The 16846-nt window shown below is 35.3% G+C and overlaps 1 protein-coding gene across 3 annotated transcripts; it reads left to right on the top strand.

Moving 5' to 3' along the window:
- The first annotated feature begins 9 nt into the window (after positions 1 to 9).
- Positions 10 to 16846, top strand: PLK4 (polo like kinase 4). Of its 3 annotated transcripts, none has more exons than XM_061384215.1 (16): positions 10 to 323; positions 976 to 1071; positions 1785 to 1880; positions 1962 to 2076; positions 4548 to 5571; positions 6293 to 6393; positions 8542 to 8678; positions 9507 to 9611; positions 9968 to 10070; positions 11593 to 11742; positions 12518 to 12651; positions 12748 to 12839; positions 12978 to 13125; positions 13858 to 13998; positions 15183 to 15289; positions 16438 to 16846. In XM_061384215.1, the coding sequence occupies exons 1-16, from the start codon at positions 294 to 296 to the stop codon at positions 16538 to 16540; spliced, it is 2682 nt and encodes an 893-aa protein (XP_061240199.1). In that variant the 5' UTR covers positions 10 to 293; the 3' UTR covers positions 16541 to 16846. The 3 variants fall into 3 exon arrangements, with proteins under 3 accessions (XP_061240199.1, XP_061240200.1, XP_061240201.1); XM_061384216.1 differs by having other exon boundaries at positions 60 to 323; positions 12981 to 13125; XM_061384217.1 differs by lacking the exon at positions 10 to 323 and having other exon boundaries at positions 985 to 1071; positions 1789 to 1880.

Here is a 16846-nt window from a genome sequence, read left to right as displayed (position 1 = left end):
ACGCATGCGCGGCCCGGCTCAACCTCTTCGGAGCGACCCGCCTCTTTACGTCACCTCCAAACTCTAAGGACAGTCACCGGCGGGAGTTTTTCAAAATGGGAGCGCGGAGGCACCGCCCAGGCGTCAGAAGGTGCCCGGTAGACCTTTCTGTGGCTGTGCTGTCGTCGCAAAGAGCGGCGGCCTAGAGAGCCGAGCCTGATGGGCGCCAAGACCTGCTGGCTGCTTGGAGTGCTGCCTCGAAGGAACTGCGTGAAGGGAGCTGATCCGGGGAGCACGGGCCGCGGCCTGGAAATATGGCGACCTGCATCGGAGAAAAGATCGAGGTGAAAAGACTCGGCAGTCCCCAGTAGGGCGGGCGGGAGTCCGAGTGCCGGGTCTCGAGACCCTGGCAGGAAGGGGATAAGACGAAACTAACTGCTGCTGGGCGGGCTCCGAAGTGCCTGGGGAGGGTCCCAACCACCCGGGCCCGGCTGTTTGGGGGCGGAGCGGCCCGCCCCTCGGAGATGCGGCGGCGGTGGGACAGGTGAGTCCCTTGCGGCCCCGCCCTTCTGTCCGTAGATACCGCGCCCCCTGGTCAGCGATCCCGCCGGAGCTGCCGCGCTAGAGCTGGGCTAGGGTGTCTCCCCCTTCTCCAAGGGGATGGCGGTTACCTCCGGCGGGACCTGCGGCGGGATTCCGTTCCAGCCCTTAGCTCTCAGGGGTTGGCTGGAGGTGGGAGGAGGGAAGAGGTTGCTGAGGCTAAGGAACCAGATCATTAGGGTGCTGTATCTAGAAACCAGCCTGGAACACAGACACACAAGCCGTCAACATGCTGTCTACCCCAGACACCAGCTGTATTGAGGTGTAATACCTGCTTGAATTTTAAATGCAAATTCTCCTTTCGATCCTTTTTATCCTCTTTCCAGTTCCTTCCTATTTCTCTTCCTTTCTACTTCTGGGAATCATCACACATATTCTTTAATTTTAACTTTTAAGGATTTTAGAGTTGGAAATCTGCTTGGTAAAGGATCATTTGCTGGTGTTTATAGAGCTGAGTCCATTCACACTGGTTTGGAAGTTGCAATCAAAATGGTAAGAATATATTAATCAGTTTCTCACTTCTACTTTGCAAATAACTAGAGAGGTTTGCTACTTGAGATGTTAGAAACTCCTTACCTGCCAGCCTTTTCTTTATGGTGTAAAAAACCCATTGCTTAAGCAAAAGACGGTAATTCCAACAGGTGAATTTAAGGATATCTTAAATAAATGCCTTATCTTTACTAATGTTGATTAGATCTAGTATCTGTTCTAATTATGCATATTTGGAGTAATTGGTAGAAATCAAAGAACAAATAATAATTTGTTTATAAGAAGAAGAATACCCTTGTGCATAATTCTGTTTTGCACTGTAACAAGCTAAAATACTATTGATTGTTACGAGTCAGTCTAACAGGAGTAATATAAGCAGATTAATAAACACCTAAACCAGTAGAAAAAGGGAAGGGAAGTTTTCTTTTAAAACTTTGCTAAATTTGTTGTTGTTGTTATCATAGATACTATAGTTGAGCTATAAATCCTTTAAGTTGATAGAGTATATTGGAATGTATTGGAGAAACTTATTGAATGTTCATTCTGCCAAGCACTCTGCTGGGTGCATGGGGAAAACAGACAACAGAATAAATTGATCTAAAAAGTAGATAAAAGGACTAAATATTTCAAAGTATATTTTCTTTTTTCAAAGTTAACATGACAAATTCACATTTGAAAGTTTATCGTGAATGTTTGAAACTCTCATTTTATTTTAGATAGATAAGAAAGCCATGTACAAAGCTGGAATGGTACAGAGAGTCCAAAATGAGGTGAAAATACATTGCCAATTGAAACATCCTTCTATCTTGGAGGTAAGATACACATTTTATAAAAGTGGCCAAGGACATTGAATTTTTCTCTATTATAATTTATTACACCCTTTTACATTTCAGCTGTATAACTATTTTGAAGATAACAATTATGTGTACCTAGTATTAGAAATGTGCCATAACGGAGAAATGAACAGGTATTTAAAAAACAGAAGAAAACCATTCTCAGAAAATGAAGGTAAGCCATACTTCTTTTTCTTCCTTTAAAAAAAATTTTTGGTAGATATGAGTTTCACTTTTTGTAATTTTGACGAATGTACTATTTTGTAATATTTAGTAAAACTGTTTCAATTATTACTTTAGGCTACAAAAGGAGACTGTTCCCCCCCACCAAACTTTAAACAGCTGTTAATTCATGTGAATAATTTAGATGTTACAGAAATAAAGTAGAAGGAGAAATTTACTATCCTTTATTTTAAATCATTGGTTACAGTTTAATGTGTTTCCTTTGACATCTAGAAAAATTATAAAGTAGTTTCTGAAACCATTTGCTGTAGAAAATGTCAAACATTTAAACTGAGAGAGTAATATGAGCCCCTATGAACTTACCAATCATCTTTCAGAACTATCAACTCATGGTCAAATAGTTTCATCTTACTCTTCTTATTCCCCCAGTGCCCCAGAGTGTTTTGAAGCAAATCATAGACATCTTTTTATCTCTAAATGAGACAGACTTTAAAAAAAAAAAAAGTAAACACAAAGTCACTATCACACCTAATAATTCTTTACTATCAAACACATTGTCAGTTTCAGCTTCCACAGTTTCTTAGAAGTAACATTTTTATATTTCAGATCAGGATCAAGTAAGGTCCATGTATCATCATACAAATGATTGTTTTCTGTCTGTCTATTTATTTAGGCTGTGCTGCATCTTAGTTGCAGCTCCTAGAATCTTCATTGAGGCTTGCAGACTCAGTTGTGGCATGCATGCAGGATCTAGTTGCCCAAGCAGGGATTGAACCCCGGGCCCCCTGATTTGGGAGTTTGGAGTCTTACCCACTGGACCACCAAGGAAGTTCCAGAAATGATTGTTTTCAAATTATCTTACCCTGCTAACTGAGATTGCAGGCTAGATTGAAATCTAAGAAAGATGGTTGTTGACAGGCTTTTTTGTCCATTTGATTCTATATTTAACCCATTTAGAAAACAATTTGGTCACACATATTAAGAGTCATGGAAACGTTTATATCCTTAGACTGAAAGTAAGTACATTATACAAATTGAAAAATTCATATATATATTGATGAATACTGTATATTTTCATAATACTGTAGGGTCTTCTTATATAGTAGGGTCTTATATAAGACATAACTTACAAAAAGTAGGAAGGAAATGAATTACCAATTTAATTAAAACCAAGAATGTATATCACAAAAGATACTGTCAACAAATTTCCTGGTAGCTCAGACGGTAAAGCATCTGCCTACAGTGCAGGAGACCCGGGTTTGATCCCTGGGTCGGAAAGATCCCCTGGAGAAGGAAATGGCAACCCACTCCAGTATTCTTGCCTGGGAAATCCCATGGACCAAGGAGCCTGGTAGGCTACAGTCCAGGGAGTAGCAAAGAGTTGGACATGACTGAGCAACTTCAACAAATTTCAAAGTTAAAGATAGGAAGAAAATATTTATAAAATAAATGGCTGGCCAATTAATATTTAAAATATAAGGCATGCCTGGACTTCCCTGGTGGTACAGTGGTTAAGAGTCCCCCTGCCAATGCAGGGGACATAGGTTCAATCTCTGACCCAGGAGATTCTACATGCCACGGAGAGACTAAGCTCTTGCTCTAGAACCAGCCATCGAAACCTGAGCCATGTGCCACAACTACGAGCCTATGCTCTGCACACACAGTGAGAAGCCCATGCACCATGCAATGAAGAGTAGCCCCTGCTCGCTGCAACTAGAGAAAGCCCGCGCACAGCAGCAAAGACCCAGCGCAATCAAAAAAGAAAAATAAGGCATGCCTAAAAAGAAAAAGACAAATGAATAGGAAAATGGATGAGGGATATAAGGACACTGTTCACAGAAGAGAAAGTATAGCTGGCCAATTCCCAGGTGGTGAAGTGGTAAAGAATCCACTTGCTAATCCAGGAGATGTAGCTGATGCGGGTTCAATCCCTGGGTCAGGAAGATCTCCTGGAGAAGGAAATGGCAACCAAATCCCATGGACAGAGAGCCTGATGGGCTACAGTTCATGAGGTCGCAAAGAGTCAGACACGACTGAGTATGCGTGCAGAACATAGGGACATCAAAGGAACTTTAGGTTGCTTTCCTCTTTTTTAAAATTTGAGCATGTTTATGAATTTTTTGTTTAATTATAAATATTTTCTCTTAATTTCTATGGACTTCTGGTTACCCTAGTTAACTCTAGTCATTCTCAATTCTTAATAAAAGTAAGTATCCCTTAACTGTATTAGAAAACTCATCAGTTGTAAAAGACAAAGATTACAAGGAGTGCCTCGATGTCTTAAAGGGAAATATTAAAGAATATTATAAAATTATCAGAGTGGTATTTTGGTTGGTGAAACTAAGCCACAAACCAGTTAATTAATTGTAATATTAGCTTATGTGCTTGGGTTTCGTAATGTATTCTAAATACTGAATCTTCAGATTTTCTAAGTTGTAACTTTTATTTTTTGCATTCTAACAGCTCGACACTTCATGCACCAAATCATCACAGGAATGTTATATCTCCATTCGCATGGTATATTACACCGGGACCTCACACTTTCTAACCTCTTACTTACACGTAATATGAACATCAAGATTGCTGATTTTGGGCTGGCAGCTCAGTTGAAAATGCCACATGAAAAGCACTATACGTTATGTGGAACTCCTAATTACATTTCTCCAGAAATTGCAACTCGAAGTGCACATGGACTTGAATCTGATATTTGGTCCTTGGGCTGTATGTTTTATACGTTACTTATTGGGAGACCGCCTTTTGACACTGACACAGTCAAGAACACATTAAATAAAGTAGTACTGGCAGATTATGAAATGCCAACTTTTTTGTCAAGAGAAGCCAAGGACCTTATTCACCAGTTACTTCGTAGAAATCCAGCAGATCGTTTAAGTCTGTCTTCAGTATTAGATCATCCTTTTATGTCCCGAAATTCTTCAAAAAAAAGCAAGGATTTAGGAACTGTAGAAGACTCGATTGATAGTGGACATGCCACAATTTCTACAGCAATTACAGCTTCTTCCAGTACCAGTGTAAGTGGTAGTTTATTTGACAGAAGACGACTTTTGATTGAACAGCCACTCCCAAATAAAATGACTATATTTCCAAAGAATAAAAATCCAAGTGATTTTTCTTCTTCAGGAGATGGAAGCAGCTTTTATACTTCATGGGGCAATCAAGAACAAGAAACCAGTAATAGTGGAAGGGGAAGAGTAATCCAAGAGGCAGAAGAAAGACCACATTCTCGATACCTTCGTAGAGCCCATTCGTCTGATAGATCTGAGACTTCTCATGGTCAGTCTAGAGTGAAAACATACACAATGGAACGATGTTACTCAGCAGAAATGCTTTCAAAATCCAAACGATCAGGAGTGGAGGAAAATGAAAGATACTCACCCACAAACAACGATGCTAATATTTTTCACTTCTTTAAGGAAAAAACATCCAATAGTTCTGGATCTTTTGAAGGACCTGATAACAATCAAGCACTGTAAGAATAATTCTATCAAAAGCATTTTACTTTTAGATAAGCATTGTATTATCACAAACATGAAGCTGCTTGTAACTTAGGTTGGGGGTACCTTTTTTCTAACCCTATCAGATATTCCTGGGGCACTTCTTAACTATGATTTCTATTTTTTAATAGGGAGAAAGTCAGAATGATAATTTTGAATTGTAGTTAAGAATTAAAATGAGTATATGTGCTCATGGATGTATCTGTAGTATGTGTTTAATACTTTGGAATTTTTAGTGTCATGTTTAATTTTAAATGAAGCAGGTCTCAAGTGCAGTATATCATATTTTAAACATGTGTGATCCCTAAAGTACTCTTAACAGTAACCATACATAAACACACACACAGAGTAGCTGAGCTTAAGTGACGAGTAATCATACTGTTACCTGCTTCTCATGTGAAGACTAGGTTTTTAGTGACTAGTGTTTGGGGGTTTTTTTTCCCTCTAATTTTTATTCTTAAATTACAAGAGGATAGTAGCCATATAGAAATAGTGTCACAGTGCTTTGGGCATTTTGGCATGGGAATTTAGCTTTGTAGAGACAATTTAGTTATGTAAATATTGAGTTCTACTATTAATCTAAGTTTTTAGGTGTTCGTATCAAAAGAAATCTCTTTTTAAAGTATTTTTATCTTACAAAGTTATTATCAGATAATTTTTTATTAGTTTATGGAAAAATTTTTTTTCTTTCTTTAGCTCCAATCATCTTTGTCCAGGAAAAACTCCCTTTCCATTTCCTGACCAGACACCTCAGACTGAAATGGTGCAACAATGGTTTGGGAATCTGCAAATAAATGGTCAGTTTTTAATGGACTGTTTAATAAAATATTAATAATTTGGCCACTCAGCAAGCATTGCAGTTTTCTCTTTGGATTTTCTTAAGGAAATAATGGCATTTTGAATAAACCTAGTTATAATAATAGTAATAACAATACATTTTGAGTATTTATCAACCACTGTCTTTAATGCTTAACATATATTATTAACTTTTTAAATTCTCACAAAAACTATAGGAGGAAGACACTATTATTATCCTGTCTTACAAATGAGGAAGTTACAGTGCACAAAGCTTAATTTGCCAAGCCACACTGTCCATAAATAGAAGAGACATGAGTCTAACACACGCTCTGGCTCAGAGACTTCAGTCTCTAAACCCCTCTGCTCTCACAGTCTCTCTGTAATTAGTACCTGTATCAGTGCCTATAAAATAATCAAAAGATGGTTGATTTTATTTTTAACTATAAGGGGGTATGGATATCATAGTATACCAATGGGACCTCGCATACACTACACAGCTACTAAAACCTAAACACTGTTAAACAGCTGTCATTAAGTCATTATTTCATTTATAGACCCAGAGTTTGAAAGTTAAACATTTCTCCTTAATGAACATGCTAGATTCACAGAAGTGGGTTGGAAAATAATTATGGGCAAAAGTGAGAATAAAAAAGAAACATATGGAAGAAACATATGGAGAGGAGAGGATAATTTTTTACTAAGTATCATATTACTTCAGACAAAGTACATAATATATGGGTGTAATTTAAGTAGAGTTTGTTTGTCACCACAAGTCTATTTTTTTGTATGTGTATTATTTTCAAGAGCCCAAAAGATAATTAATCTTCTCGTATGTACTTGTTAAAGCTGATAATTCAACCTTACGTGTTTTAAACTATAAAACTGCCCTGTGCTTAAATCTTGTACTTAACCTTCTACTGTGTTTATAGATACTTCTTGTTTGGTAACATGGACATGTCTGGGGTAACTTGTTTATAATACTCTAGTAGTGCTGCTGCAATTTTAAAGTATATTACTTGATATAAGATATTTCCTATTATAATGCTGGTGAGGAGGGGAAGCATGTAAAAGTCACTTAAGGGGAAAACCGAGATACAGATTTTTAGATTTAGCATTAGAAAAATTGCCTTACGAAGTTTTATATACTCTAATCATTTTAAGGGCTTTTAAAAAAATAATGTCTGTCTCCATGTGAACTCTAGAACTGTTGATATATAAAATTTAAATAGGTAAAGTTCAACAAGAGCTTTTTTAGAAATGTAGCTACAAATAACATTTGTAATATTAAGTATTAATCATATTAAAGCTATTTAGTATATTTCAGTGTGTTTTAGCTTTAGTTGCATATTTTGTAAGTAAAAATGAAATAGTCCTTAGCTTACATGTTATGTAGAATGATTATTTGGGAACTCCTCTCAAATCTGTATTTATTGCAGCATTGGCAGTTGCTTGTTGAGCATTAGTAGGTGACCCATTTAGTAGGTGACTAGTTTTTGCTTTGATTGAAAAATTAATTTCATATTGGTATCTTTTCTTTCTTAGTCTTAGATTTAAAGGTATTCCTTTGCAGCCTAGCTTAAAATATCCTTTTAAAGTCACTATCTTTTTTTAAAGTCACTATTATGCCATATCTTTTTTTCTCTTTTTGTGGCCGCACTGCATGGCTTGTGGGATCTTAGTTCCCGGACCAGGGATTGAGCCTGGGCCCTTGGCTGTGAAAGCTCCAATTCCTAATGGCTGGACTGCCAGGAAGTCCCTTATGCCATATCTTAAACTGAAAAATTATGTTTTTTTTTTTTTAAACTAGATTTCTTTTGTTCTTCATAAAAAATTATGCTGTTGTAACCAGCATGACATTGTCTTGTGTAGACTTGACTTTAATTATTCACTAAGTTGCTTTATTTTATGTATACTGTAGCTCATTTAAGAGAAGCTACTGAGCACCACAGTATTAGCCCAAACAGATTTCCAGGGCCATCCAGATTTGCAGGACACATCAGGAAATGCCTAGACTGATACAAGAGCCAAAAGAAGCCGCAATGCTTCTGACAATGCATGTTCTGTAAAACATTTGAATACCGTGAAATATATGACTGCATATCACACTAAACCTGAAATAATTCAACAAGAATCTGTTTTTGGCTTAGATCCTTCTTGTGAACAAAGCAAGACTAGGGGTGTGGAGCCACCGTTGGTCTATCAGAAGCGTACATTACGAAGCATTACATCTCCTTTGACTGCTTATAGGTTAAAACCAATCCGACAGAAAACCAAAAAGGCCGTGGTATGTCTGTTATTTTTCTAAATCACTGTATGATTTCCTTGAGTATATGGTTTCTGGTATCAAGCATGGTATCTTTTCGGTTCCCTATAATGTCCCTGCATTTTTTATATGTACTTGATAAACTCACGTAAGAGAAAAGAGATTGCATGTTTATGGAAAAATAGCTATTGTTTTCTTCTGGATACTTTAAGAATGGTGAACTGATATGAACTTTAAATTGTTGATAATGAAAAACATTTAGAAGTAATATTGGCCAAATGCTGTGTTAAATATTATTCACAATCCTAATCACTAAATTAATATTAGTATTTTATCTTTTGTTTTCATTTCTATGTTTAATCCAGTCTCAAAAAGATAAACTAGAAAATATAACTTTTTAACATCTCGAACTATTGATGTTTTAACAGGAATATGAAAAATAAGTAGAGGATTTTTTTTTTTTAATGTTGTGTGTATTGGGAATAGTGATACTTACTTTTTAATTCCCTATTCATCCTATTTGTCCCTTGTTTTCCATTTCACCCAGTCTTGCCTTTAATTGGAGGGCTATTCTTTCCAAAGCCCTTAAATTCTCCACCCTGCCTTCTGCTTCCTTTCTGCTCACTGGTTATTTCACGCCTCATTATACCATCTCACCTTTACTCCTTATGTTTCACAGTTGTGCTCACATACACCTGTGATCTAGACTATTGCAGTGAAGCAGCTATTTTATTTTTATGTTAATTTTTGGTTTTGCCATGGTTAAGTACTTTGCTTTTCACTAATATATATGTCAGAATGTTCTGATAAATAATTGTTACTGATTTTAGTTTTTGTTTTTTTTTTTAGGTGAGCATACTTGATTCAGAGGAGGTATGTGTGGAGCTTCTGAAGGATTATGCATCTCAAGAATATGTGAAAGAAGTTCTTCAGATATCTAGTGACGGGAGTATGGTAATGTAGATTCACTTTTATTATCTTGGAGCTTCATCACCTAAGTATTTACCATTCCATTCATTCTATTACAAAACAATTTTTTAAATTACTTTTCCTGATATGATAGTATATATAGAATTCAAAAACTAAAATAGCATACTAAAATAGTGTGGTTTAAAAATAATTATAACTAGTAACAAAATCTAAACTTTAGGCTTAAGTTTAAACAGTGAAAAAATTACTTTTAGAGTATTTAGTGTTTTCAATAAAAATAAAATTTAATATTCATGTGAGCTCTTTTTATAATTTTAGTGACAAAATATAGTTCTTTAACTTAATGGCATATAATTAGAATTCTTAAAATTTTTTGACAGATCACTATTTATTATCCAAATGATGGAAGAGGTTTTCTTCTTGCTGATAGACCACCCTCACCTACTGATAACATCAGTAGGTACAGTTTTGATAATTTACCAGGTATGTAAATTTACCAGGGAATAAATTTAGATAATGGATTTATATAAATCCATAGACATAAACTCTATACATGTGGATATCATAAATTGTAGGTATTTTGCCTTCATTTGGGCTGCAAGTTATGTTGTTATAACTTTGTATCTGGTGAGATGTGCTGTACCTTACTAATTCAGTGTTCAGGCATGTTCTGTGTTAAAATGGAATTTTACTTTATTTAAGGAAAAACTAACTCTGGAATATTAGTCATGTGTCCACAAATATACTTTGTACACTTGTTTAGTTACAATTTGTCTAGAATAGTGTTAAAAATTCAACGTGAAGTATCTGGCTTTTTACTTTTGAAATCTTTCTGTGCTACATAATGATGCCTTGTAATTGTGGTTAATCAAATTTGACTCCCAGTTCAGTTTCTGGATATTATGAATTAGAAAATTAAGTACTGAGCAGTAAGATTTCCCTAAGGTGACTTAAAAGAAAATGAGAGAACCTATCTAACCTAACCTTATTAGAATTAAAGCAGGTAGGCAAGACTATTAAATATTATAAATGACCACTGCTGCTCCTGCTGCTTAGTCACTTCAGTCATGTCCAACTCTGTGTGACCCCATGGACTATAGCCCGCTAGGCTTCTCTGTCCATGGGGATTCTCCAGGCAAGAGCCACTGGAGTGGGTTGCCATGCCCTCCTCCAGGGGATCTTCCTGATCCAGAAATTGAACCCAGGTCCTCCACATTGCAGGCAGATTCTTTACCATCTGAGCCACCAGCTGCTGCTACTAAGTCGCTTTAGTCGTGTCTGACTCTGTGCGACCCCATAGATGGCAGCCCACAGACTCCCCCGTCCCTGGGATTCTCCAGGCAAGAACACTGCAGTGGGTTGCCATTTCCTTCTCCAGTGCATAAAAGTGAAAAGTGAAAGTGAAGTCACTCAGTCGTGTCCGACTCTTAGCGACCTCATGGACTGCAGCCTACCAGGCTCCTCCATCCATGGGATTTTCCAAGCAAGAGTACTGGAGTGGGGTGCCATTGCCTTCTCCGTGAGCCACCAGGGAAACGCATAAATGACCACGGTTATAGGGAACTACAAAAATTTAGCATGCTGTACTTTACTAATATAAAAAGTGCTACATTTCTTTTTCTCAAAGTCATTTGGTTCTGATATCTTAGATAGAACTCTTTTCATTTATTAAAACTTCCCTAGAGTCATTATCTTACTTTTAACAAGGAGTCAGTGATTCAAAGAGAGATTTTTTTTTTTAATAGTCATGATACTAATCCATCAGATTTTGTTACATACATCTTGGGAATTTTATTATACTGTCTTTAGTTTTCATTAAAATAGTAGACTTCCATCTCTAAAATATTTTATTTTTAATAGGATTATTAACCATGGGTAATGGAATTATTAACTTTTGACTTAAATTTTTGAGAAAGAGTAGAAATAAATATTAAGACCGTTACTGAATTTATGTCAACATTTTCATTCCCTAAGATTAGGTAACTTCTTTCTTTTGTCTGCCTAGAAAAGTACTGGCGAAAATATCAATATGCTTCCAGATTTGTACAGCTTGTAAGATCTAAATCTCCTAAAATTACTTATTTTACAAGATATGCTAAATGTGTTTTGATGGAGAATTCCCCTGGTGCTGATTTTGAGGTTTGCTTTTATGATGGTAAGTGCCATTTAGAAATGGTTATTTTTTTCCCCTTTAGCTTGTAACTTTGTAATTGTGGGTTTGTTTTTTTAATTCAGCATAGTTTGGTTTTTTTTTTGCCCACACCATGCGCTTGTGGGATCTCAGTTCCCAGACCAGGGACTAAACCCAGGCCACAGGAAAGCAAGCTCAAAATCCTAACCACTAGAGAACCAGGGAATTCCCTAGCATAGCGCGCGCGTGCGTGCGTGCGTGCGTGCGTGCGTGTGTGTGTGTGTATTTAACAACATTCTGATTGATATGCTACTTCTTATTAGAACTTAAATGGACATATACCAAATTTTTAGAATAATAAATATTGCAAAAGGATAAGGTTGAACCAGAGAATCTTATTTTCTAAATCTATAAAGATGTTTACTTTTTAATCTGTAAAGTTTCCTCCTTTGTGTGTCCTAAGGGACACAGAATATATACTCACACAGTACACATAATTATAGCTGTCCTTCACTTACGTATTTGTATGAGTAGTGGTTTTTGAAAAATATAAAAGTATCAAACTTAAGCCAGATGTATGCAGAAAAGAAAAATGGCATATATTTATTGGAATACTACTTTGAGAGCCTCATTTTATTAATGGCCAGTGAGTAAATGTAAATGATACCTTGATCTAGGAGCTATTGTATACTGGAGTATGATAATGAATATAATATCATATATATTCATATATATATATTTATATACATATAATGAATATTTATAGAAATGATAAAGCATTTTCTGCTTAATTTTTAAGGAGCAAAGATAAACAAAACAGAAGATTTAATTCAGGTGATCGAAAAGACTGGCAGATCTTACACCTTAAAAGGTGAAAGTGAAGTTAATAGCTTAAAAGAGGATGTAAAAATGTATATGAACCATGCTAATGAGGTATGTACCTACTTTTAGTAAGTGTTTTCTTAACCAGTTAATAACATTACAAATGACATAGGTGAAGTAATGACAGAAAGCACTCTTTTGAAACAGGGCCACCGTATTTGTTTAGCACTGGAATCCATAATTTCAGAAGAGGAAAAGAAAAGTGGAAGTGCTCCCTTTTTCCCCATAATCGTAGGAAGGTAAATGTTTGAAAATTTATTAAATATGACTAAAATGTGTAAATTTTTTCAGTTTAGTGTTTACATTATGAGCATTCTTCTGTTTTCTGTAAATTGAAAGCTTTAAGGGAATGTATTTGACGTGTCTTTCTCCTTCAGAAGACCTAGTAGTACTAGTTCACCTAAGGCCTTAACACCTCCTCCTCCCGTGGATCCAAACTACCCAATGAGAGAGACACCATCTCTGAATAGAATGATCATAAATAGTGCTGCTTCTCCAAAACAGGCACCAGTACTTAATCCTCCTGTAAGTAAATATAGGTCACTTCTGTACTTTTAAACTCTTTGATGATTGCCTAATGTCCTTGATATAAAATTAAAACCACCTGACTGTGGTCTTACTATCACCTAGCTACTTTTCCAGCCTCATCCTGAACTACTTTACCCCAGCACTCTCTGTGCTTAATTATGTCAAACTCTCAGGGCCTTTTCACATGTTGTTCACTTGACCTGTTTTTCTTTTCCTGAACCCTTTAATGGCTTTCTTTCTCCTCCTCCAGCTCTCAGTTTAAGCATTACCTCAGCAAGGCCTAACCTGACTCCTCAGGGAAAACACCAAATATACTAACGTATATATAGTTTTATTTTTGCTAGTAAAATATCATTAACTTCCTTAATATCCATGATAGGGTCATGGTTTAATAAACTTATATTTTTACCAAATGAACTATCATGCCAATGAAGATGATATAGCAATATAGTAAAATACAAGATTAAAGAAATAGATCTGTGTGTGTGTGTGTTCACAAACATTTATAATTGTAGCTATGAAAAATTATATCTTTGGGGAAATGAATAAGTCTACCAAAATGAAAATGTTTTTTTCCTGTCCTGTGCATTTATTTTCTATAACGTGATAATATTTTTTTACCTTTCTTTTTTATAAATTAAGATAATGAAAATCTGGTCATTATCTACTTTTGCTAAGGTTCATTTACTGGAATGCTTAGAAGTGATATCTTCCTTTTACTGTTTGTAGGTGGTTACAAATGAAGGACTTGGCCTTACGGGTGCAGCTTCTGAAACAAACAGCTCTCCTAGAAGTCTTAAAGATTGTCTCCCTAAATCAGCACAACTTTTGAAGTCTGTTTTTGTGAAAAATGTTGGTTGGGCTACACAGGTGAGAAGCTTTTAAGCAAGTGAATTTTAATTTTCTAAGTATGTAGAAATTTGGTTTCCACAGTGATTGGCAGTGACCAAAAAATATAAAGATTTCTCTTTGCAAGAAAGTTTTTACACCTTTTTTGCATTGGGTGTGTCATTAATAATTTTCAAAATTTTTTATTTGTATACACTTGGAAAGCTCTAGATAACTAGTTGATACCAAGTAGAGGTCATAATAATGGCTAAACATTAGGACTTGAGAATGTCCAGGCATTTTAAGATTTAGAAAGTATTTGTAATCTATATTAGTAGAGTAACTTTGATTTGGCTGAAAAGATTTTTTGAATTTTAAAGTTGGGTCTACATTGAATTGCAAACTTAAAGAATTTTATGTAGGTGTAAACCTATATGTGTATGTTATCTGAAAACTTGAATTTTGGAGACTTTTGAGTATAGCACATGGAATTTTTACTTACCAGTGAAGTAAAATACAGCTTAGTCCTTTATGGAGGTAGGAAATGAAGGGAACGCAGCATTTGTGAGTACCTCCTATGTAGTACCATGTTTTTCACATACATTGTCACATTTCCCAAAATAAAACCTAGTAACGTTGATGCCATCTCCTTTCAGATAGTAAAATTATGGCTTATGATGGATAGGTTGACTTGCACATTGCTACTAGTTAGTTGACAGAATCTGGATGTAAACCCCAGTGTTGGATTCCTGTACTGTTTGGAGTGGCAGGCACTTGTAAGTATTAGTGACTAAAGGAACAAGTTTCAAAAGCACAGATGTAACGTTCTCAGGCAGAACAAAAATTCTTGTGGCCTAAGAACAAAGAATGGATGAAATTGTAATCTAATGAAGTGTTGATTGGTAATTTTCTAAATCTGTTCTTAGCTAGAAATACTATGGGAAAGGAAAAACACTTGTTCAGACATCCTAGTAGAAATTAATGGAAAACAGGATTTATGTAGAATAAATTTAATTTCTGATGTCCTATCTATTAAAGGAATCACCTGAAAAAAATACGGGTATTCTCAAATGTTGCTGCCATCACAGCCCCAAATTTGTAGTTACCTAAAGGGTTGTTTTTTTGTTGTTATTTTTTAACTATGTGAAAAACCTGTTAAACACAAGTGCCTTTTAAAAATGTATGCTATACTATATAGTAATTTTGTATGCTTACTGTTTTTCTAGTTAACTAGTGGAGCTGTGTGGGTTCAGTTTAATGATGGGTCCCAGTTGGTCGTGCAGGCAGGAGTGTCTTCTATTAGTTATACATCACCAGATGGTCAAACAACTAGGTAAGTTTTAAAATACTGGTTGAGATTCAGCCCTTTGCTATAATTTTTTTTCTCTATATGTTGAAATAAATTACATAAGTTACTTTTTCATGTTGACAAAGTTCATCTTATTAAACTGTTAAATATTCAAAGCAGCTTATGGTCTTTTGAAATACATATTTTATGATTATCTACAGGAATGCAAGGTAGCTGGTATGTATTATCCACACCAGTTGGTTAGATTGCTTTAGCCTTACTGTTCCTTTAGTCTAACTAAGTTGACCCTTTTCAGAAGTAATGGACTTCTGAGTTCTAAGTAATGTATTAATAGTTTATATAAAAGAACACAGAAACAAAGAATCTTTATCTTAATAGATAACCAGACTATTTTTCCCAAATGAAAGGCTGTACCCCCTGATCTAATGTAAAGGGATTAATGATTAAAAGAATTTTTTGAATGTATATATTCATTCTGAATGAGGGTATATGCCAGGCTAATACAATACGTATGCTAACAAAGAAAAATCTGTCAACAACAACAAAAGCAGTGGTTTGGTTTCCACATTTCAAACCATAACTTCCTAAAAAGAGGTAGGGTGCCAATGATGCCAATACAAACATGCTACTTTATGAAAAGTGCTTATTGTGGAGGAAATACTTGGGATACACATAGTTTGTGGGTGTCTACCAACTGCTTTTGTGTGTATATATGCAGTACCATCATTTAAAGAACTCACAGGTTGAGGGGTCTTGTTAAAACAACATCTTCCAAATGTTCTAGAAAGTGGAAAGATACAGGTATAAAATGTTCAAGATAAAAGTTCAGATTTTTACTTGATATGGTAGTTTGGAAAATCTTGATATTTAATGGAAATGTTATTATAATGTGTTTAGCTTGTATTTTCTTTAGGGTCTTCAACTTAATGAGGAATCTAGATTTTCAGCTTGTATAAAATCTGTTCAAGTTTTTTGATCTATTTTATTATTTAAATACATTTAGAAATTGATCTATTTTAAAAGGATACAAATGAGTATGATTTAGTGTCTTAATAATTTTGTATAATCTTTCTGCACTGCCTTTTGCCATTGAAGAATTACTGCCTTTTGGTATTCATATAAACCAAGTGATTAAGTTATGATTTTATCTTTTTCTTTTCTGCTTCACTTAGGTATGGAGAAAATGAAAAATTACCAGAATACATCAAACAGAAATTACAGTGTCTTTCTTCCATCCTTTTGATGTTTTCTAATCCAACTCCTAGTTTTCATTGATTAAAGCTCCTTTTAGATATATGTTTAATAAATAACTTTTTTGTTGGCTTTCAAGTGACATTTTTATTTTAAAAAACTTCTTCAGAAAGCCTTTCTGTAAAAGAGAATTTTAATCTGTACCATAAAGGATGTCTGTCTTCCAATGAGAGAACAAAGCAGAATGGAACTTGAGTCACAAAATGTAGTGGTCATAGACTAAAATAGAACACCTAACTTTGCCCTTAGAACATATACCCTTGAAATTACTGTGTTTATATGTTTGTATTGAACAGTCTTTTGAAGCCAAAATATAGATGGTGTGTGGTA

Source organism: Bos javanicus, chromosome 17, assembly GCF_032452875.1.
Source record: "Bos javanicus breed banteng chromosome 17, ARS-OSU_banteng_1.0, whole genome shotgun sequence".
In the NCBI taxonomy this organism is placed as follows: domain Eukaryota; kingdom Metazoa; phylum Chordata; class Mammalia; order Artiodactyla; family Bovidae; genus Bos; species Bos javanicus.
Note: the sequence above shows the minus strand (reverse complement) of the source record. Positions and strands in the feature narration are given on the sequence as shown.